The sequence below is a fragment of the Cydia pomonella genome, chromosome 4 (genome assembly GCF_033807575.1).
Source record: "Cydia pomonella isolate Wapato2018A chromosome 4, ilCydPomo1, whole genome shotgun sequence".
NCBI lineage: Eukaryota > Metazoa > Arthropoda > Insecta > Lepidoptera > Tortricidae > Cydia > Cydia pomonella.
Genome location: NC_084706.1, coordinates 14,486,447 through 14,510,618, shown reverse-complemented (window position 1 = coordinate 14,510,618; position 24,172 = coordinate 14,486,447). Strand labels below are relative to the sequence as shown.

Genomic DNA, 24,172 nt, shown 5'->3' with positions numbered 1-24,172 from the left:
ATAAAAAACATCGTCTGAAGGGTATTCAAATCTAATGATTCGATAAGACACCATAGTAATTTGAAGTAGGCAAGTAGCATAATGATTTTACACTCAAGAACTACACTAGGATTCTCTGGCTCTGGCTTGCCTTTGGCCGGCCGGCCAGTGGAGTCCTGGAGTCGTCGGGGGCTATATACTCCAGGGGTGAAAGTGACACATGCATTAGACACGAGTTGGCACAGTGGCTATTAACAGCCACTAGGTAAAAAGCGGCGCACACCTCTCAACACCCCTGGGCCGCTCACACGGGAGTCGCCCTTGAGCAATCCTAGGTGTCACTTTTTGTGGGAGCTCGGTGTACACCTTACATTTCATTAAAGTGTCAAAAGGGCATCTACGTGCTGGCTTCGGCTACGCGCACGCCTGCCAAAGGTCCAGGACACTATTGTTCCGTGACGGGAAAGACTTAAAAAACTTTAAACTGATACCCAATCATGACGTAAATTACATCAACAACTTTTTCAATAAAACTAGTAATACCCAAAAAGGTTATGATCTTATATGATAAAACAAAACCCATATACTTATTAGGTTTAGCGGGACGGCGGCTGGTTGAGTAAAAGGTACCTTGGCGACTAATCTTAGACTAATTTATTTTGTATTAATTTGCACTTATATACGGTTGTGATATTATAGCAATTACCTACGGCGATACAGGCATTATTTTAACTAAATCAGCGCATGAGCGAACTATCTACTGTGTAGTTATCATCACGTGCTGATAATATAACGCAGGAAAGGAGAAATGGAATAAGCGACACGCAGCTAACTTGATAGGGAAGCCAAAAACCTGCAGTACTTTCTAAAAAAAAATATTACAATTCGTAATTAAGACAAAGTTTATAAATGAAAAAAATATAATTATATGGTTATAGTGATGTTTTTTATAATATCCCATTATTATTTTACCTGTAAATGGGTTATTTTAGAATTTAGTGTTAGAAGCAAAATTATCGTAAAAATACATTTAGGTATCTAACAATGTTTAACAAAAATTTATCGTAAAATTTAATCGAGTAAAAACTATCTTATAGCAAAATATGCTTCTTATTTGACTATAAAAGTCAAGTAAAACAATATATGTGTAAAAATCGACACGAAACAAATTAAGATAAATTATCTAATCACTTTTCATGGACAATTTCAAACTGGATAAGCTGCTTATGGCGTATATTTAACCTAGGGTGCATCCTAAGAATTTTATAGACATCAACCACACAAAAAAAACTCTGAACGTCAGATTAAACAAGTGTACTTTTTCTATTTAAGATCAAAATTGCTTACAAAGTGTCCAGATAATGTGTATGTAGGTATGCTGTAATACCTGCAAAAATGGGATGTTACGTATTTGAAACCAAAACAGGGAAAAATACAATATCGTGTTTTCATAAAAAATATAATTATAATTTCCCTCGCTTGGCATTTTTCAAAAGTATGAAAAAGAACACACTATGAAAGTGAATTTGCTAACTACCGTCACATGGGCGTAAGGTGAAACATTAATTTATATAATATTTGTGTAGAGTTTGTGAGGTTAGGGCTCGTAGATTTAAGGCGAGTAGAGTTAGAAGCTTAGCTCTACATTAAATCCGATAACTTTTTGAACGTGCGAGTCATTTTGTCTCATTGGTCTCATCTTGACAATTTTTTATGAAAATGTTTTTGGTGCTAATAGCTTCCATTTCATAGTTAAATAAATTTATATATCTATGTTAATTTGTGCATAAAGATATAGGTGAAATGTCTCAAACGACATTGAAACTTATTATTTTGCCAGGTAAAAATAGTTAACCGACAGTGAAAGGTTTTTTTTTTAATACTACGTCGGTGGCAAACAAGCATACGGCCTGCCTGATGGTAAGCAGTCTCCGTAGCCTATGTACACCTGCAACTCCAGAGGAGTTACATGCGCGTTGCCGACCCTAACCCCACCCTCCTCGTTGAGCTCTGGCAACCTTACTCACCGGCAGGAACACAACACTATGAGTAGGGTCAAGTGTTATTTGGCTGCGGTTTTCTGTAAGGTGGAGGTACTTCCCCAGTTGGGCTCTGCTCTAGATCTGGAATGACATCTGCTGTGCTGTGCCCTACCACACAAGGCGAGATGACATTCACATTGCCCATACCTCTCTTTTGGACGTAGTTTAAGGACATACCCGGGTCCAAAAAAAAAAGGTTATTTGTCGTAAGGAAAAATTATCCAAGTTAAGATTAATCTAAACTGACAAGTAAGTAAAAAACTCTAAGGTTTACTACATCGAATAACTTTTCATCAGTACCCCTAGTGTAAATAAATTCGATTTCGAAACGTGACGTACGCGTTTGCGTTTAGTCTCATTTTGTATTGGATTTAGAAAGAGCGCGCCAAGCGGGACGTTTTGGAAAGTCAAAAATCTCATACAAAGTGACACTTAACGCAAACGCGTACGTCACGTTTCGCAGTCGAAAATATTTACACTAGGGGTACTGATCTCCATTTTCCAAAAAGTTTTTTAAAATCCCAGTCGTTTGGTAACATAAATGTACCAGGGATTCTCTAAATCATCGACTGGATAAGCGACACTAAAGTTGTCAGATGGGTATGAAACCTATTCGATCCAGAAAAATCTTGCGATTCCAATGATGTATACAATATCTCTAAGAATATCGCTTATCCTATTTCTCCTTTCCAGCGTCGATATGATGATGACTGGCATAGTAGGTAGGTCGAATGTGTCTGACGTACGTACGTATCTGTTGTTCATTTATGGTCGATGCAGAACGGAGGAGTGAATTCTAATGTACTACAAGTAACTGTCAAAAAATAATTTTGATACACACTTTTATTGCTGACTTTACATGTCTATCGAGTACTCGTCAAGACCTTTTTAATGAACATAAACTCAATATATTTGTATTTTTCCATCAAGAATTTCCTCTGGTGGCCTTCTAACTGCATCATCAGACTAGCTCCATTATTATATATTAAGGAGTTAAGGAAGTACGTCAAATCTCAATTCAATCAGACAACGCAAAGTGGTTCTAATTAAAGGTATAAGATTTGAAGGTCATATTTTATAGGTACAAATGTGAAAAGCTAAGTTAAAATGTGTAATTATTTTTTGCAACCTTTTTCTAAATAGTTGTTCTTGTTTGCAGAGTTACCGGAAAAACCGAAAATATTCGACGAACTAGACAAAGAAGTGAGCGGTGTGGCTGGTCCATACATAGAGGATACCAGTGTCAAACTCACCTGTGTTGTAAGTGGAGGTAAAACTATAAATAACATAATTATAATTATTGGTGATATTCTTTATTTTTAACAATATTTTCGCGGTTTTAAGTTCCTACAAAACAAGTAGGTACAATAGATTGTGGTACAGTGGTTTATATTGTAAGTACTGAACCATTTTACAGACAGACAAACATTCTAGAAATCACCGAAATCAGTGACCTTTCCTAGTTAATACCTCTGAATAAGTTTTTCTCAAATATATGCAAGCCTCGACTGTTTTGTTTTATGTATTTAAGTATTATGATACGGGTATCATCAGAATTGTCCAAGAATACAAAAGCACGCTGCAAATAGCTAGAGCACAAAATCGTAAAGCCGAAATCGTAGCTTGAATATTTATAATGTATTGATTGATTTAACTGTATTAATATCATTATGAAATTTAACGCAAACAAATCATACGCCATATAATACCTAGGAGTAGACCTAGTCCTGATTCGATCCATTTATTTCTGAGATGTAAGAAAATGTCATCCTTAAACTGGGTCAGTTGTGAAAACCAGAATAACGCTACAAAAGGGGTCGTGAGAAATTACCCAATTTTTCATGTGAACCTTCTCTGATTCGATGCTAGTCAATATATTTACCTGCATTAATAACAATGATATAGTAGGATCCATTTTGAGTCAACAAATTTGTGTAATATAGAAACTTTTGCATCAGCAATATTTATATTAATATTCGGTTGTTAATTATTGTACAATCATTATAAATGTATACCACAAAAGTGCATGAAAATGAGCATGCTCATGAAACTAAATGTTTTTTACATGTTCATTGTAGTGCGAATGTATGGATGAATATAATTGGGTGATTACATTCTTTTCGGCAAAGGGAAAGAAAGTAAACAATGCATAGCTACATATTTACTGCACCTACTGTCACTTTCTCAAAAATATTGTAGTCATAGAAATGTTCGATTAATTCGGCTGGATTGTTTTTCTCTTTTCATTTTTTTTACGTTTACCTAAAAGGTATAATTGTTATATTTTCATCACGTTCGGTTCTGATGATGGGATCTTTGTAAAATTTACTGAATTATTCAATTATCACACATCAATATAGGCACTCTTACTTGTACAGGATGGTTTTTAATTCGACTAAATTTCTTCAAAAGGGTTATTTGCAACGATCAATTTTTCAAATCAGCTTATTTCTAATGATTAAACGCAATAAACCAGAAGTCTATATTCAGGTTATTTGAGGTTTTTTTTAAAGAAGAGTTTAAAACGCAAAGTTTTAAATGTTGTATCTCACTTTTCTCATTCTTATTTAATCACGACGACTCAATTTTTAATAGTTCATTCATAGATTATTTACAAGTATCATTGTGTGTTCGACAGTGAGTTAATTGGTGACATTCAATTTAAAGTTATTTTATGGTCTATTGAATTTTGTGTCTATTATTTTAAAAATTATAACGAACTCGTTATTTTCAGTGCCAGTGTTCGTAAATACTATACTAAAAATTTATTTACCACAGGTAAACCAATGCCACGCCTACGATGGTGGCGGGATGACAAGCCCATTCACACCTTGGAGCCCTTGGAAGATGGTTCTGGGGTCAGCACACTTGAACTGAAAATCCCTCGGCTCACCAGGGATTACTTAGAAGCTGTGTATACCTGCACCGCGGATAACACACTGCTGGTGCCTCCGTTGAGGGTTAACGTGCAAATACAGCTATACTGTGAGTAAAACTACAATCACGTTATAACAATTAAATGAGGTTGTGATTTATATACCTACATAAAACTGTTGGAACACAATTATCCTGCGGGTAGCATATTTAACGATAACTAAATGTTTTATTTATCCGTGTATGACTGTATATACCGACATACTTTTAACTGTACGTAACTTAAATAAGAACTTGTAGTTTATATACGGTGTAATAGACTTATGAAAAGTCCACTAGTAAAAATAATAAATTAACTTAGGTAATCTTTAATCTGCGTACGGACTAGGGAAGTCTTAAATTTATCGAATAGTAAATATATAGTCCAAAAAACCAAAAACCCTGAAAGTTCTAATAAACTATTTGACATTGTAATGAGTCCTTGAGTAAGGAGGCTAAATGTTACGACCCCGGGGTTAGTAATACGTGCTGCCCTTTGCCTCCGCCAATTTAGACATACGAGTTATGACTTGCCCATTAATTATATTATGACTTGCGACCTGCCCTCTTTGCGTAGCAAGTCTTGACTATGTCTTTATTTTTGTTTCTATATAAATAAGGGAACCAACCGTGAAAAGGTCAATGCCATAACGTTACAGGTCTAATAGATGGTATATTCTATGTAAATATGAATGTTAGTTACCAGGCGGCTTTTAAGCCCGCAATGGAATTTCTAAGATACATTTAAGTGTCTTTCTGTATTTCATAAGATTAAATGTGTTTTTTATCACAATTATTTTAATATCATATCAAAGGGCAATATTCATAAGGGCTTATTGTTACTGTGATTCAGTTACTATTTATACATTGCAGGAATTGGTTTAGTTTTAAATGAGTCTGGAAAGGTATTAATATTAACATCATTATTTAACATTAAATTTGATTTCATTTTTAATTAATTATCGTGTATTTGTAGCTGGTTTGAGGTATTCGACCTAAATAACCCCGATATACCTAAGTATGGCATCCTAGCATCCTAAATAGCATCTTAAGGCCACTTGCACCAATCACTAACCCGGAGTTAACCGCTTAAACCTGGAGTTACCAAGGTTACCAGAACAATTTGACAATGGGTTAACGGTTTAACCGGTTAACCCCGGGTTAGCGGGATGGTGCAGGTGGCCTTTATTGGCACGAAACTTGGAAAAAATTTTTTTTTATCGTCTTTAAACATTACGTAATCGCCAATATACAGGTTAAAAAGTGCTAAGTATATCAAACAATTATTCGTTAAAGAAAAGCCATTTAAAATATACATATTATTCAAGCCATGCAAACTATAAAAAATTGTCACCCTGTCTACCTACCGTTTTTATACTTCTGTCGTAAATTTCTGGAAATTTCAGTGACTTGTCAACACACAGGAACAAAAAAAGGTAGGTCAGTATAAGGTATCTACCACAAAGAAGTGAACAGTGTACGCGGTGTTATGGTTGTTAATCTGGGCCACCACGGCCTCTCATGCAGCCGTAGTGCTGGAAGGATCCCTCGCCACGCCAGCCTCAACTACGTCATCCGAAGGGCCCTTGTCAGTGCCAAGGTACCAGCGGTCCTCGAGCCCAACGGTCTAGCCAGGGTCGATGGCAGGAGGCCTGACGGAATGATGCTGGTGCCTTAGAGTATAGGTCGGCCACTTGTCTGGGACGCTAGCTGCGTGGATATCCTGGCTCCGTCCCATATTTCAGGTACCAAAGTTGTCGCTGGTGTGGCTGCATCCTCGGCCGAAAGCCTCAAATGTCGCAAGTATGTCACACTAGGTAGTAGCTACATTTGCGGCGTTTGGGGTGGAAACCTTGGGGTCGTGGGGGCCTACATATACAGCGGGGCAATGCGGCCAGCATTCTGGGCACCCTACCGAGCGACTTCGACTTAGGCCAATTTTTTTTATTTATAAGTTTTTAATTTAAGTGCTTTTATTATGCTTTACTTGTTTTTAGTTGTGTATGTGTTCAATGGAAATAAAAATATTGGTTTAAATTATTAATAGGTACTAATGTACAGTTCTTGGTAGGAATTTTCTATTTACGTTCTACAAATGAGTTTCGGACAGGGCACGGAGTCTTAATTTCGGACTTTAGGCATTTTTCTGTATGGAATTGCCTGGATCACAACCTAGAGATGTATATATTGAAGAAAGATAATACTCAGCAACTACCCTACGATTTTCAGTTTGGACATGAGTGAATTAAACAGATAATAAGTACAATGTATGCGTACAATGGAAACCGTTTGATAAATTTTATTTTATGAGTTCAATTATAATCTGAGCCCCTTTGTGTAAATCGAAGCGTATACTTGACGACCGGTCTTGCCTATTGGGTAGTAACCCTGCCTATAAAGCCGATGGTCCTAGATTCAAATCCTGGTAAGGTCATTTATTCGAGTGATGAGCACGGATATTGTTCCTGAGTCATGGATGTTTTCTATGTATCTAAGTATTTATATATTATATATATCGTTATCTAAGTACCCTCAACACAAGCCTTATTGATCTTATTGTGAGACTTAGTCAATTTGTATTATAATATCCTATAATAATTATTTATTTATTTATTTATACTTCACATACCTACAATATAAGCTGTCGTTTTTAATTATATACCTACCTTCCAAGATCAGGTAAATTTTATTTCTAAATTAGCTGTCTTATAAAAAGTGAATGTTCTCAGTTTACCTCTTGTGCATGGCAACTATCTGAGTCGGTGTGATACCTAAACGTACGCATGACGCCCTATCATAACTGCCTAGACCTAAGCTGAAACACATCTGTAGGCTGTTAAAATGGCGTCGTACGCGTACATCAAGCCTTGACCCTTCAAATGTTTCCAACCCGTCATGGCTATTGGACATTACGAAATGACCTGTTTAGAAATGTTCGGAAATTATAGCTGACGGTAGTTGGAAACAAACTTTGTTATCAACACTTCAAAAAATTGTCGCACTAAAGTACCTACTTATTTATACCGAACCCATAGAGTCAACATAAAAGTACATAAAAAAGTTACTTTTAAAATAGTTCAGCTACATATACACACACACCGCTATGTACCTGCTTCCATTAGTGTAAGCGGCATAACGCGTACATTCCTCTTTAAAGGTATTTTTTAGAACCACGTGCAGCCTTCAACAGCATACAAAACGTTCAATTTGGTCTACGGAACCATTAATACCATTCCCACAGGTGCACAGCGCAAGCACACAGCAGTGTGTCATATCCCTGATATTAGGACATTTGTCTAACTAACCGCGCAAGACATTATAAGCGGTGACAAACCTGACGTGCCACTACGTCATTTAATACGTACTTGCTGTGAGTTATGAGGTTATATGTACTTAGGACATGTCAAAATGGAAGGAATAACCTAAGAACTTTATTAACTATGTTAGTAATTTTGAATCATTATATTTCTGGTGATGGGCCTTTATAAGTCAAAAAATTGAGGTTTACAAAAAAAGGTTCACGATGATCGATAGCTTTTAATTTTCTGAATCGAAAAATGTGAAAAAAAGAAACAAAAAATCACTTGAAATCCGCTTAGGGCAGCCGAATGAGCGAGATCTCCGGACACCTGTGGACTCGTAGAGTATTTAATTCTTTTCAAGGGGTATTTTATTCAAGGGTCTCAACCGCAAATACCGCAAACTTGTTGTTACCTAAATACCAACATAACATCAGGAGCCCGATTCTGATTTTTAAGTTACTAGACCAAGTTTGGTATTGTTTTCGTATAAATCGGGTATGCTGAATTCATATTTTGTGGTATCAATTGACACCATACCGAAGTAGAAAACATAAAATAAAATAAAAAACCTTTTTTTAAATTCCTCTTCATGCTGAAGCTGAAATTTGGTACCTATAGAGATATTTTGAGTCCCATTGAATAGTTTTTACTCCAAAAATCAACCCTTAAGGGTGTGAAAAAGGGAGTTGGAAGTTTGTAAGGGGAATCAATAACCACCGAATCGATTTAAATGAAATTTGGTGGAGAGATACTGAGTGAGTATGAGTCTCGGGGAAGAACATAGGATAGATTTTATCCCAAGAATTACCCTTTAAAAGAGGAAAGGAAGGTCAAAGTTTGTATGGGGAATCAATAACTGCTGAATCCGATTTAGATGGAATCTATGTCTTCATCTTTGATTTAGTTGAACTCGATGTAAAATGTGACGAGTTAAACGCCCGACCGGAGGGGTGCTGACCTGGCAGTGAATGTGGCCGTATCGGTTATGTCAGGCACCTGGGAGCTCACGAGTGTCGTTCTCATTAACCAGTACTAAATAGTCACCGTGGTCGAACCGCCTACGGCAGTATTATAAGAGTTGAAAATAATACCAAACTTGACTTAGAACCTAAACTTAACAATTATTAACCTCAGACGTCGCCGACGCCGAAAACCCCAACCTGTATCAAAATGTCGGTGGCTCCGTACGTGGGTACGTACAATCCAAATGGCTAAATGCACTACGAAGGCAAGTAAACTCTGAGTATCTTTGCGTAAAATCTCTGCAATTCCACGTACACGAAAAATAGTTTCACCTAGTTCCACGTTCCCGCGGAATGGGGAAAAGTTTCATAAAGCCCGCTTAACCTGCCGACAACCGCTCATTCACTGTTATTGCAAAACTGAGTCCACATAAAACCGAGCGATTAACATAGATCATACTTTCCCGTGTGCGGCAGGGTTTACCTCTGATATGACAGCTCATGGCTGTTACAAAATTCTTTTGTGTTGGTGAGTTCGCGGTCGGAGCGACCATTAGTTTTTATTTGCGCGCATTGTCCTCTCAGCAACACCATTCGTCGCTGGCAGATAGGAAATTATTTTCCATTATAATACATAACACCCATTCTGCTCAGAATAAGCTTTTAAGCTAAAATGTTAGAATTTCACTTTGAGCGTATAATTAAAAGCTGGCTTTAGTTCCACAATGTGTCTTAGCGTTCATTTACTATTTTTATTGGGGAAAAAATGCTTTGAGAAAACTTTTTTTAGCAAGATTAATGGACGTGTAGATCTGATAAAACTCAAAGACAATAATGAAAGTATTTAGTAGTTTTTCTTAATTTAAAAACCATTATAAACAAAGCTTCCGCTTCTCCCTCGTTACCATTATTACTCAGTATCATTTTGTAGTCTAAATAAATAATTATTTGTACAACAAGAGAGCAAAGTTTGATATTTCTTCGAGTGCTTGTTTTGAGTCCCGTGCAAGCGAAAGATACCATACTATAATAGATTCACGAGCGTAGCGAGTTGATCTCGTTTAGTGCACACAATTTTTCACGTCAGTCAGACATCAAAAAATACAACCTGAAAAAATATAATCCATATATGGTGAAGACTCATCACTATTTCACTCATGTTTTCTGAAGGTATTCTAACAATTAACTTTAATTACCACAATAAAAGAAATTTCAATAAAATAATACGAAAATAATGAATTAACGAACATCAATTGATAGTTCAATCGATATTTTTTTTTTGTAAAAAAAAACTTAGTAAGATACGGCCAGAATTGTGGATACTGATATTTGTCAACTATAGTAGAGATCGTTAAAAGTAGTTAAGTAGAATTATTTACTGCGTAACAATTCCGTAAATTTGTATACGTTCATTGTTTTGATTGTATAATAAAATACATAAAATATGGTGTTTTTATTAAATTTTAAACTTTTATTTCATTAATTAATTATTACGAATGGAGACTCGTAGGGTGTTTTGGAACGATGCGGTCTGACTTATTTCGGGGGTCTATTATAAACCGTCAGTATACCGTTGAATTTCGTATGCACTTTTTTTGTCCCTTTCTTTTTGCTAATGACGTGAAAGGGACAAAGACAATAGAATCCAAATACTTCGAACTTGTATTAGGCCCCGCACGTTGAAATGACATTCGAATATAAAGGTCACTTGAATGTTATTTTGTCTCACTGTTTTTAAGCAGCAAATTACCCTCGTTCGAGCTGCTGACGTGAAATAGTTATTTGTACAACAAGAGAGCAAAGTTTGATATTTCTTCGATTGCTTGTTTTGAGTCCCGTGCAAGCGAAAGATTCTATAATAATTTAGAATCTTGACCGTAGTAAGGGACTCAAAAGCGCACGAGATGTAAATAACTTTGATCTCGTGTAGTACACAAAATTTTTCACGTCAGTCAGCCATCAAAAAATACAACCTTGAAAAATGTAATCCAGACGGACGGATCACTAGGTATTTCACTCATGTTTTCTGAAGGTATTCTAACAATTAACTTTAATTACCGCAATAAAACAAAACGAAAGAAATTTCAATAAAATAATATGAAAATAATGAATTAACGAACATCAATTGACAGTTCAATCGACAACTTTTTTTTTGTAAAAAAAAACTTAGTAAGATCCGGTCCGAATTGCGGATACTACTATTTGTCAACTATAGTAGAGATCGTTAAAAGTAGTTAAGTAGAATTATTTACTGCGTAATAATTGCGTAAATATGTATAAGTTCATTGTTTTGATTGTATAATAAAATTGGAACGATGCGGTCTGACTTATTTCGGGGGTCTATTATAAACCGTCAATATACCGTTGAATTACGTATGCACTTTTTATGTCTCTTTCTTTTTGCTAATGACGTGAAAGGGATAAAGACAATAGAATCCAAATATTTCAAACTTGTATTAGGCCCCGCACGTTGAAATGACATTCGAATCTAAAGGTCACTTGAATGTTATTTTGTCTCACCCAGCAAAATCGCATTTTGCTCACTGTTTTTAAGCAGCAAATTACCCTTGTTCGAGCTGCTGACGTGAAAAATATATTTATCTTTAGAAACTATAAGGCCTGTACCGAAAAAAACTATAAATTTTGTTTCTAAGCAAGATGACTACGACTTTCTTACCGCTCTAATAAGGCTTATTATAGCTGATTAAACGAACTTTCCTAAACTGAAGTTTGATCACTATTATATGAGTCGCTTCATTCGAAAATATAATGTTTTAACAGGTAGTCCCTTAAACCTACAGGCAACTAGCACGCTTTTAGAGCATTTCATTTGATTTAAAATCGGTATTAGTAGTTCCGGCGGCCGCCACCTGGGGGTGGGGCGCTGCCGTAGACTTCATTTTTTAGAGTCACAAACAAAACTTTCTTTTTTGGGTCGCCTAGGGATGGGTGGGTGATTATATTTATATCTTCGAATGAAGGGACTCATATAATAGTGATCGAACTTCACTTTAGGAAAGTTCGTTTAATCATCTATTATATTTCATCGCTTCATTCTCGATATAATGTTTTAACAGGTAGATGTTTAGAGTTGAAAGTTTTGTGAGATAATAAAAACTGTTTTTAATATTCATTGTTTTTATTTTTATATACTTGTTTAACATGCCTAATAATCTCAAAAATTATATTATATGCAGTTATGCACTACAGTTAACATTTAGGAATCTCCATTGTCACTTACATTGGTTTCTGGGAAACAAATCGATCTACCGAAATCATAATCATCAGTACAATTGATTATTGGTCGGTTGTAGAATTTGGCAAAGGTTTTAGAGGTGCTGGTCCAGCCAGCCGCCTTTCTGATCGTATCTAGGCTGATTCCAGCCGCAAAAGCCGTTGAAGTAGCAGAGTGGCGAGTACTATGAGCACCAAACACAGTGACATCCACACCACTTTCATGCAATACTTGTTTGATCTACCTACTTAGGGTTTGACTGCTAGCGGCCTTGTGAGGTCGCCTATATGTCAGGAAAAGCGTTCCCGTGCTACCAACCCTTAAATTTTTCGCGACAAAATATAATCCTTAAGGGTCGTAGCTGGGCAGATACTTAATTTTTCTCGGAAAAATGGCAAATTTAATATGGGTTGTTCTTGGCCTACAGCGGAAGTTTTAATTATGTCGACTATGGCAATTTTTATTCCATCTGGAATTTCTGTAATATTTTCTAGTTTTATGAGTGACAGGGTTTGCACTCTGTGAGCTGTACAGAGTGCTAATAGAGTAACTAATTTTTTAGTGATTTTTTCCAGGGGTATATCGGAGTTGGAATACCAAGACGAAACATGATTGAATACAACCTGAGGATCCCAGGTGGAATTATATTTTGGTGTTATTGGCTTTAATTTAAATGCCCCTTTTAACAGTCTTTTCACACAGTTATCAGTACCTATCTCGCTGCCGAGCAGCAAGGATAACGCCGAACGGTGGCTATTTAATGAACCATACGAACAACCCTTATTAAATTTAGAAAGGAAAGTATATCGGATATCGAGTCATCGACAGATGATAGATGTCAATATTTTTAGAAGTGCAATATTCCCACCAAAGTTTTATGGTTACGCCATATTGACTTATTCTGAGCCAATGAGGCTAGCATTAGAGGCACTGCCTCGAGTGGGGTTCCCCGCTTGATAAACGCCGCCCCCAAAGCCTCGCGGCACCCAGGGTAAGGCTGGCATGCAGGGGGTGGTGGTCCCTGAAATGTGATTTTAGCAGTTGTTTATGAGGAGGGAACATTATGATTTCTGACTTTAGATTTTTTGTCAGGAAAGGGAACCATGCTTGCGAAGGCCAATAGGGGAATACGAGTATTCCATCAGCTTTATCGTCAACAATCTTTCTTAAGCATTTTAGTATTAGTGCAAACGGTGGGAATGCATAAAAGAAGTTAGAACTCCAGTTAAGCGTAAACGCGTCTACCGCCATGGCATCTGGCTCTTGTCTCCATGAGACGAATGCGTCACATTTCGCGTTAGCACGTGAAGCGAACAAATCGATATTTGGGTGTCCTAATTTTTTAATAATGATATCAAAAGCTTGGGCGGACAGTTCCCACTCTGTGTCGGGATTGATTTTCCTAGACTCCTCATCTGCGCGATTAAGTTTGTGAATACTCACATATGACGCATATAACCAAATATGGTGTTCCTCGCACCATTGCCAAATTGATCTTGATAAGTCATTTAAATGTGGGAATTGTATACCTCCCATACGGTTAATATAACTAATAGCGGTCGTATTGTCGATTCGTAATAATATTGCACAGTTGGTAACCTCTGAAGCGAGGCTTTTCAGGCCTAAAAATACTGCGAGCAATTCTAAATAGTTTATATGGTGTTCCATCTCAACGGTTTTCCACATCCCGTTTGCTTTCTTATTACCACATACAGCGCTCCAGCCCGACCTGGAGGCGTCTGTAAAGATTTCATATTTGAAGTTTTCTGTCCTCATAGGATTATCAGCAGTAGCAATATCTATTAATTTAAGTTAGAAAAAAATTAAAAACTATGAAGGACTATCTCGGAAACTATTAAGTCTACAGAGAATCTTCTAGTGTCGTATTGTAGCAAATTTAGTCTACTTTTAAAACACCATGAGAAAGTACTATCAAAAACTAGTCCTTTAAGGTTATATTCGGCCAAATCTACAAAAACACGACATCATAAACAAGTCTGCAAAAATCAGAACTACTGGATTTAACGCAAACGCTAATGTATAAAGTTACTGTTTTATAAACACCCATTTTATACTCTACCTAGATGAAGCGCGATCGCTCTTCACCACTTAAGTGGCTGTGATTACATCTGTTTAATGAAGTTTCTTTTTTACAGTGAGACCACTGTTTGTGGAAATTCTAGCCAGAGAGCAGCCGCTGTCTGTGGGTCAAGAAGCTGAATTGGCATGTCGAGCGGTGGGGGCGCGACCGCCTGCCATTATTACCTGGTGGCTCGAAGGGAAACAGATGAATGCTGATGGGCCACAGAAGGTAATTTCGTTAGAAAAAACTGGTATGGAACTTTATTTGAAGTTCTCTGTACTTTTTTGTACGTTATGTTGATTATGGGTTAAGGGGCGCAGATTTTTGAGTTACTATAGACCGTTATGTATAAGGAACAAGAGTACTTTATCATGATAGGAATTGGCTTATTTAAACCACTACGTTTATTTTTTAGAAGGATTATTATGGACGGATATATAAATCATTTATTTGACTGCTGTACACACACAGTGTAAAGTTTACATCACCTTAATAAAAAAGACAATATGTTAAACTAACAAAGATAATTAAATTACAATAGAAAAGGCACCAATATTTAAATAAACAAAATTAAAAAATAGAAATAATACAATATATTTTCAAAGTGGAGAAGATTAAGTAGGAAAGCGGACCCAGGCGCTAGGCCGGGAAAACGCTAGGTCAAATAGTCTTTCCTGGGCCCATAGGGTAGCATCAGTTATCATCATCATCCCACGCAGACGACGTCGTGAGCAGAAGCTAGTATAAAATAAATATAAATATATTATGTCATGCCTGAAACAAAATATTGAATTTAATTGAATTATAATCTTATACAAATTGATCTAGTCTAAGTATCATAATTCAAAAAGGCTTTTCAGGGGCAATATCCTTTTTTTAATCTAACTAATAAAAAACATTTTATCGAAACCTAAATAAAACATTTTTTTTTATTAAATAAAAACCTAACAAGAGCATGGCAGACCATGCTCACTATAGCGGTCCATAGTTACCCATTGAACGGTGGATTCAATGGGTGAGTTGATATATAATTATGTACAGTCGCCATCAGATATATCGGAGCGTCCAGGGTGCTCACAAATATCTGAACACGCCTGCGAAGTGCACGGTGGGGGTAAGTAAAATGATCGGCGCATAAGGTGGTAAAATTTGGCACTAACAGAGGTTAGCGTCATTAACATTTCGTACAAATTATATGCACGAAATGTAATTTTTAATCGACTTAAAGATTTCAAAAGGAGGAGGTTCTCAATTCGGTTGTATGTTTTTTATTTTTTACGTTTGTTATTGCATAATTCGATAATAATGCATATTCCGATTTTGAAAATTATTTTTTTGATTGAATTAATATATAGTTAGTTAGTGCTTCTGGGCATTTTCAACAAATCGACAACCATTGTGCCTATTTTGCGTGAAACGAGGTAGCGCTACTCTAACCACCCCAGCTCCTCCACGAAGCCTAGCAAAGTTTTCAGGTTGCTAACTGCCTGTCTTAGTGTGCACGGAGTCCCTAGGTATTTGTTCCTGTTTGCAGTCCAGGACAATGTGTTTTGTTGTTATTAATATATATGTATAGATTGGTCACGTTTTTGTCAGAACTCGGTTCTGATGATGGGATCCATGAGGAATCGAGGAAACTCTTCAAATCTGAAAGGCATAGATATAGTGATTTTTGTATTTTCATCAACAAATCAAGCATTTACATGTAAAAAAGTGACATTCAATAAAGTGGAACTGCTGATGCTGATCAGAATGGAATTGTTCAACGACGCATAATCGACGACAACAACGTATATGATTCTAATTGAGAAATGACAACTTTACAGGAGAGCAAAACAGAAGTAGAATCCTTATACTTTTTTTCGTTTTATAGATAATAACCTGAAATTTGGCAAACTTGATTATTATTTTATTTTATTGCTTATTTTATTTTCATATAACTCAATTTAATTGTAGTTTTTGAGAAACTGCAGATAGTCCACTGGATTAAGTTATAACTATTTGCTCACCGTTGTGTATACTGTTCTATTTACCACTTAGAATATTATACTTGGTTACAATTTTCTTTAAAAACTACGTAAGCAGGTCTATCTGGTACTTAGAACATTATACTTGGTTACAATTTTCTATAAAATCTACGTATGTAGGTCTATCTGGGACTTAGAATATTATACTTCGTAAAGAAAGTGTCCGACTCACTATAAAAGGTTCTATGTGTGAATTAGGTTATCAAATTTAAGTCATTTCTTCTGATTATTTTTCTAAATTATATAACATAGTTTTGACGCGCCGTTTTTTATTTTATTTTTGGTTACATAATTATTGTGTATAAATCTGCATAATTATAATTTTGACACATTTTGCAGATAGAATCATATTCGACATTAGTTTTATAGCTTAATAATTATGAAGAAAGTACTAAATGAAAGTAAAAGTATATTAGTTGTGTTATTTATTCAATAAAATGTAATAAAAAAGTAAACTTGTTACTAAAATCTTTCATATCAGTCTTAATCACGGAATTTGTCAGGAAAAAAGGAGCACCTTTTAACATTGTTCATACTTATTTACCTTAATAAATAAATAATAATAAATATTATAGGACATTATTACACAAATTGACTAAGTCGCACAGTAAGCACAATAAGGCTTGTATTGAGGGTACTTAAACAACGATATATATAAATATTTATAAATACTTATGTTGAATGCAATAAGGTTCATAATTGAGTGGAGAATTAAAACACGTCCTGTTGCTATGATTTTTGTAATGCTACTAAAAATGAAATGCATATATAGGTAATACTACTAGTTATGATAGGTTCGAGTGCGCGTTAACATACCGCCGGCCAAAGGACTACTAAGTCCTTTAAAAACAATTATACATTTTAATAAGCTGAAAGCATGCAAATATATTGGTACATTAATCATTAATCTGTATTGGTAATAAGCATAGTTTTGTAACTGGTCTTTTCACCACACTATCACCACTTTTAACACTATACACTCGCGTAATATGGTCTGGACCTGGATGTTTAGCGACTATTCGGCCGAGAGCCCATTTTCCAGGTGGAAGATTGTCGGTTTTAATGAGAACAATCTGTCCCTCTTTGAACTCTTCTACTCTCTTTAACCACTTTGGTCGCTGTTGCAAACGTGACAGGTACTCGTGTTGCCATCTGCACCAAAGATCTCTGACCAATTTCTGTGTGTGCTGCCATCGTGATAGTGAGCTCATTCGAACATCCTTCAAGTCGGGCGATGGGACGTTTATGGGTGCTTCGCCGATCAGAAAGTGTCCGGGTGTTAGGGGTTCTATACTGTCTGTATCGTCGTTATCAATTGGACATAACGGCCTTGAATTTAAGCATGCCTCAATTTCGCAAAGGACTGTCACAAATTGCTCGAAGGTAAGGTGAGAGGTGACGATTCTTTTTAGATGATATTTCAGGGATTTTACACCAGCCTCCCACAAACCACCAAAATTCGGACTATAGGCGGGGATGAAATGCCACTGCGCACCGTCTTTAGCCAAGGAATCGGAAATTTCTCCTGTAAAATCTAGTTGTGCCTCTTTCCATGCGTTAATCAATTCCTTATTGGCTCCAACAAAGTTTCTTCCTTGGTCACTCCACAAATGGTTGCATCTCCCTCTCCTGGCCACAAATCTCTTGAAGGCAGCTATAAAGGCTTCAGAAGTCAGGTCACTGACTAGCTCTAGATGTATGCATTTAACTGATAAGCATATAAATATAGCTACATACGTCTTCGTAGTCTTTGCTCCTCTACCCTTAGACATTAGGGTAGTGAAAGGTCCTGCAAAGTCGACGCCACTATGTAAAAATGGTCTAGCAGGCGTAACTCGTTCTCTTGGCAGGTCTCCCATCAGCTGTGCTTTTGGAGCAGCGTTTTGTCTGACGCATACAAGGCATTTATTGACGTGAGCCTTTACTAAATTCTTTGATTTTATAATCCAAAATTTGGAACGTAAATAACTCATCGTGAGTGTTATTCCACCATGCATGGTCTTTAAGTGTGCGTCGGCTATTATCAGAGGAGTTAAGTTGTTTCTATTGCCCAATATTAAGGGATGCTTTTCTTCATTATTTATGTTTGCAAGTCTAAGCCTTCCTCCCACTCTCAGTAGACCTTCTTCCAAATAGGGATTTAAAGATTTTATAGTGCTCCGTTTATGTACTTGTTTGTTCGTCGTTAGTCTATCTATTTCTTCTCCAAATTCTTCCTTTTGTACAAGTCTTACACATATTTGCAGTGTGTGGTCTAAGTCATGAGTAGTTAATTTTAAATTGTCTATTTGCAGTTTTTTCATGTTCAGAAATTTGCGACAATATGTTACGGTTTTTATTAATTCTTGTAAATTATCAAAGTCTTTAAATTGCTCTGTCAATTTTCTCTCCTTCTCGCTTCCATACACGTTTAAATTTGCCTGTATCACGTTCTTCCTTTCTATGTCGGTTGAAATGACATTTGGTCTTCTATATTCTATTTCCTTTCTAGATAGCCATTCAGGGCCTTCCCACCATATCTTAGAAACCTTCAACTCTGACAAGTACATTCCTCTAGATGCAATGTCGGCGGGGTTATCCTCTGAAGTAACGTGATGCCACTGGTTTTGACTAACATTGTTTGTTATTTCCACAACTCTGTTTGCCACAAACGTTTTCCACCTTTGTGGTTCGCCAAAAATCCATGAAATTACAATGGAAGAGTCTGTCCATGCGAATATTTGTGAAGCTGGTATTCTCATAGCACAGCGGACTTGTCTTAACAATTTTGCCAACACAACGGCTCCACATAATTCCAATTTAGGTAAAGAGACAGGTTTCACTGGAGAGACTCGTGTTCTCGAAGCGATTAACCTTGTTTTGACTGTACCGTCTGCCTTTTCTACTCGAATGTAAACGGCTGCACCGTAAGCGGAGATAGAGGCGTCACTGAAACCGTGTATCTGAATATTTGCTCCTTCAGTGCTCAAAGTGTCCAGCCATCTATCAATACGGACCTCATTGACCTGTCTCAAGTCTACTCTTAATCGAAGCCATTCATCTTTTAAGGGTTGACTAAGTTCCTCGTCCCAATTCACCTTTGCCAGCCACAACTTCTGTATCAGTATTTTAGCCATCAGGACACAGGGTGAGATCCAGCCCAGAGGATCAAACAGTTTCTGGATGTCAGACAAAATGGTTCGTTTGCTGATATGATTAGTTACCTCTGGAAGATTAAGGTTGTACTCGAATTGATCTGTTCCCATGTTCCATTGAACACCAAGTGCCTTGATCGTGCCATCCATGTTTAAATCAATATGTGCGTTAACTGATCTATCTTCGGGCTTCAAACTTCGCATAAACTCGACACTATTGGATGACCATTTCTTGAGCTGAAATCCTCCTTTTTGCATAACTTCTTGCAATTGTTTGCTGGCTTCTATTGCTTGTTCGATAGTGTCACATCCGGACATCAGGTCGTCGACGTAGAAGTCTTCTGTGATCATCTTTGCTGCAACAGGAAACTCGTCTCCTTCATCTATAGCCAGCTGTTGCAACGTTTTAACTGCCAGATATGGAGCTGAAGCTGTTCCGAAAGTTACTGTTAGGAGACGGTAATCTTCTATTTCCTTGTCGCTGCTACTTCTCCATAAAATTCTCTGATAGTCGGAATCTTCTTTAGTTGTTAGAATCATCCTATACATTTTGTGAATGTCTGAGACGAAGCATACAGCGTGCATACGCCATCTCATTATCAAACTTCTCAAATCTTCTTGTAAAACTGGCCCAACAAGGAGGTCGTCGTTTAAAGAGAAACCATTGGTACCCTTACACGACGCGTCATACACGACACGCGTTTTTGTAGTTTCCTTCTCTTCTCGAATAATTGCATGATGGGCTAAGTATACACTCTTCTTTGTATGTCTTTCATCGGTTGGTACCTTTTCCATGTGCTTCTGTTCGAGGTAATCATCAATCACCTTTACATATTCTTCTTTAAGCTTTGGCATTTTTAGAAATCTTCTCTCTAGTTGTATTAATCTGTTCTGTGCTATTTCTCGTGTATTTCCTTCACATGCTCTTGGTACTTCTGTCTTTAAAGGTAGCTTGACGATGTATCTTCCTTCTTCATTTCTTTTGTAGGTATTTTTGTAAATTCTTTCACATGTCTGTTCTTCTTCCGTTAATGTTCTCTTTGTATCGGGTTCAACCTCCCATATAGTCTTCAATAAATCATCTACATCGACTTGATGATGCATTGTAATAAAAGATTTTTCCTGTATACTTGTATCCGTCTCTCCATTATCTCCAAATAGGATCCAACCCAAGTAGGTTTTCTGAGCACATGGTGTACCCGGGGGACCCTTGATTATTGGTGTATCTTCTTGAATAATCTGTGCATATACTTTAACTCCAAGGAGAAGATCTACTGGACCTGGTGTGTTATACTTTGGGTCGGCCAGGTGTAGATTTTGTATGTGAGACCAATTGCTTGTATTCATAGTTTTCACAGGCATTTCAGTGGTCAATTGCTTGGAAATCACATAGGCTCGAAGCTGTATGGAATACGACGTTTGATATTGCGACGAAACCTGTAATTGAACCACTTGATTTGCGTTCGCCTTTATAGGCCCCAATCCAGTTATACTTGCTCTTGTTGATTCTCTTTTAAGTTTTAATAATTGGGCCGCTTTCTCACTAATGAAAGATGCCTGTGAGCACGGGTCGATAAGAGCCCTGAGTGCAATGGTGTGACCTTGCTCACTCTTTACGTTCACGATTGCAGTTGCTAATAAGCCATCACTATGTCTAGCTGTGTGGTGTGATGCAATTGCCACGGTAGCTTGAATTCCTGGTTCAGTCTCGTTGTCCTTGGATAGCGTCGGTTGGGTATTGTTATCTTGCTCTGCTGTTTCCGGGCTCTTGGATACATGGACGAGTGAATGATGGCGCTTGCGACATATTCGGCATGACATGGGCAATCGACACTTGAAAACCGCATGTCCTGGTACTAGACAATTATAACATAGCCTATTGTTTTTTACATATTCACATCTCTCATTAGGTAGCATCTTTGCAAATTCTTTGCAATGAGAGAGTGTGTGATTACCTTTACACATGACACAACTCTTCTCTGTATGCGATTCTGTGGCGTGGAACGTGCGCTCTTTGACTATGTTTCTTTCGCGCGGAGTTGATAAAGAAGCGGTGATGAGCTCTAGCGTTCGGAATTTAGCTTCCAGAAATTTGACGAAGTCTGTCCACTTGGGTAATTCCTCGGAATCATCCTTGTGAGCGTACTCCTCCCAATCCTTGTGTGACTCCGGGTCCAATTTCTGCACTACCAGAAAAATGATTAAAGGATCCCAGGAATCGGTGGCCATATTCAAATTATGTAAACTATTTAAGCATTCAGTTGTAGTATCCAATAATGATTTCAGGTTAGTGGCCGACTGAGTATTTAATCTCCTTTGCATAAATAACCGCTTCAATATAGAATTCACTATTAACCTTTTGTTTCCATAACGCTTTTGAAGAATGTCCCACGCTTGTGTATAATTACTTTCGGTAATTTGAACGTGCTTTAAAATCGCTTCTGCCTCGCCGGATACACTGGTCTTCAAATAATGCAATTTTTGTACATTACTAAGCGACGCATTGTTATGCACAATTGACAAAAACAAATCTTTAAAAGTGGGCCATTGTTCATAACCACCGGTAAAACTTGGAAGTTGAATTCGAGGTAATTTTCCCACTTGGTTATCCGAGTTATTTGTATTGAGGTTGATTTGTTTTGTGTTGCTGTTCAATAAGTCCTTCAGATCGCCTTCAATGTTCAAGTATAAATCTTCGTAAATAAAGTATTCTTCGTTAATAAAATATTGCGTAACAGCTCGTTGTTCGCGTGGCATAACCTTAATAAGTTCTTGATGTGTTTGTTTGAACGTCGCCCAGTATCCTTGTATGCAGCTTAATCTCGCCTCAACATAACCTCTTGTTAATCGTGCCTTAGAGCATTTCTTTAAATTCACTTGTGTTTTCTGAAGTAAACCTGCCGTATCTTGTAAAACAGTCATCAATTGTTCCGCCGTAGCCATTTTTCGTAAGTTGAATCTTCACTTATTCACGTATAAACACAAGTAAACACAATGATTTGAAATAAATATTTAAGTTGAAACGAAATTGCATTGAAATCGTATCTTTTAACTTGTTTCTATCGGCTTGTTTATCACATTCTTTTGTTCTCGCGGCCAGGTGTCCAACGGCGAGCGCTCGAAACACTTTTTCCTTATCCGGATCGTTTGGACCATATGTTGAATGCAATAAGGTTCATAATTGAGTGGAGAATTAAAACACGTCCTGTTGCTATGATTTTTGTAATGCTACTAAAAATGAAATGCATATATAGGTAATACTACTAGTTATGATAGGTTCGAGTGCGCGTTAACAACTTAAATACATAGAAAACACCCATGACTCAGGAACAAATATCCATGCTCATCACACGAATAAATGCCCTTACCAGGATTTGAACCCGGGACCATCAGCTTCGTAGGCAGGGTTACTACCCACTAGGCCAAACCGGTCGTCAGAATCACATAAGTTATCAGTCTTTCTGACAAAATTACGTATTCAAACAAGTCTTTTCGCATGCATAACATTAAAATAAACAATGTCTCACAATATAAATATAAAAAAAAACAAACATAATATTCTTCACCTTGGAAAATAAGTGAAATAATAAGAGACATGTTCTCAGCATAAATATAAATTATTTTATTTTTTATAAAGACACAAATAATAGAAATAACAATCTAATAGTCAAAAGTTAACCAAAGCTCTGACTTAGGAACTTCAATAATTAATATTTTGTTCTATCACATCCTTTATCCTAGAATTGAATTCTTAGTCTTTCTGAAAATATTATAATATATGTACTCATACAAATCTTTTTCAAAACATAAAAAATGCCTCACAGCTGAAAAAAAACAAAAATATGAATTTGCTAATCCGCAAAAAGATAACGTGTGCTATTCAATCAGTGCTAACCCGTTATACTTACTTGCGTATTATGCCCGACAACTGAATATAGGGGTTCAGTTGTCGGGCGTCAGCATCTCTCATCTCCAGCATCTCCTGAGGATGCCTCGTAGAGAGGCGAAACACTTTTGATGGTGCGTTGTTATATTTATTTGCGTATTTATTTTTGCAGTGGGAGGGTGGAAACATTAATTGCATGTAAAAATACGCAAGTTATACTAACGGGTTAGAACTGACACTAGCACGTTCTCTTTTTGCGGATTAACAAAGTAATATTTTTTTATTTTAATTAGTATGGATTTCCGCAAAGTAACATCTGATTATATTAATTATTTAAAAACCTAAAAAACAAAATGTGTACAATTTTACAAAACAAAAAGACATAATATTCTTCTTAGAAAATAATGTTAACATCTTATATTTCGAACGTTGTCTATCCAACTTTTTCCATTTTTGCTTCTTTTTTTCCAGGGTTAGGATTACTTTAACACCCTTGTGTGACCTTTTTTTGTGCACTTGGGTTGATTCATCACTCGACTCAATCTCGTTTAAAGAATCCATAGATGATGAATCCAAACGGAGTCGCTTGGGTTTGCGATGGCCTAACGT

The 24,172-nt window shown here is 36.7% G+C and overlaps 2 protein-coding genes across 3 annotated transcripts in view; one reads left to right on the top strand and one right to left on the bottom strand.

Moving 5' to 3' along the window:
- The window catches only part of LOC133517142 (hemicentin-1-like), a 292,977-nt gene that overhangs the window by 223,290 nt on the left and 45,515 nt on the right, over nt 1–24,172 (top strand). For both annotated transcript variants that reach the window (XM_061850306.1, XM_061850305.1), the window contains 3 exons: nt 3,181–3,291; nt 4,800–5,006; nt 14,590–14,744. In XM_061850306.1, coding sequence (XP_061706290.1) covers nt 3,181–3,291; nt 4,800–5,006; nt 14,590–14,744 — 473 coding nt within the window. The remainder of the gene's footprint in view (nt 1–3,180; nt 3,292–4,799; nt 5,007–14,589; nt 14,745–24,172) is intronic.
- On the bottom strand, nt 17,270–22,971 carry LOC133517129 (uncharacterized). The gene has a single exon (XM_061850289.1). It carries the CDS (start codon nt 22,618–22,620, stop codon nt 17,440–17,442), a length of 5,181 nt encoding a protein of 1,726 aa, XP_061706273.1. The 5' UTR covers nt 22,621–22,971; the 3' UTR covers nt 17,270–17,439.

Bases quoted from the DNA above. Each gene is read 5' to 3' on its own strand.
- LOC133517129 (XM_061850289.1), bottom strand. From the start codon at position 22,620: ATGGCTACGGCGGAACAATTGATGACTGTTTTACAAGATACGGCAGGT.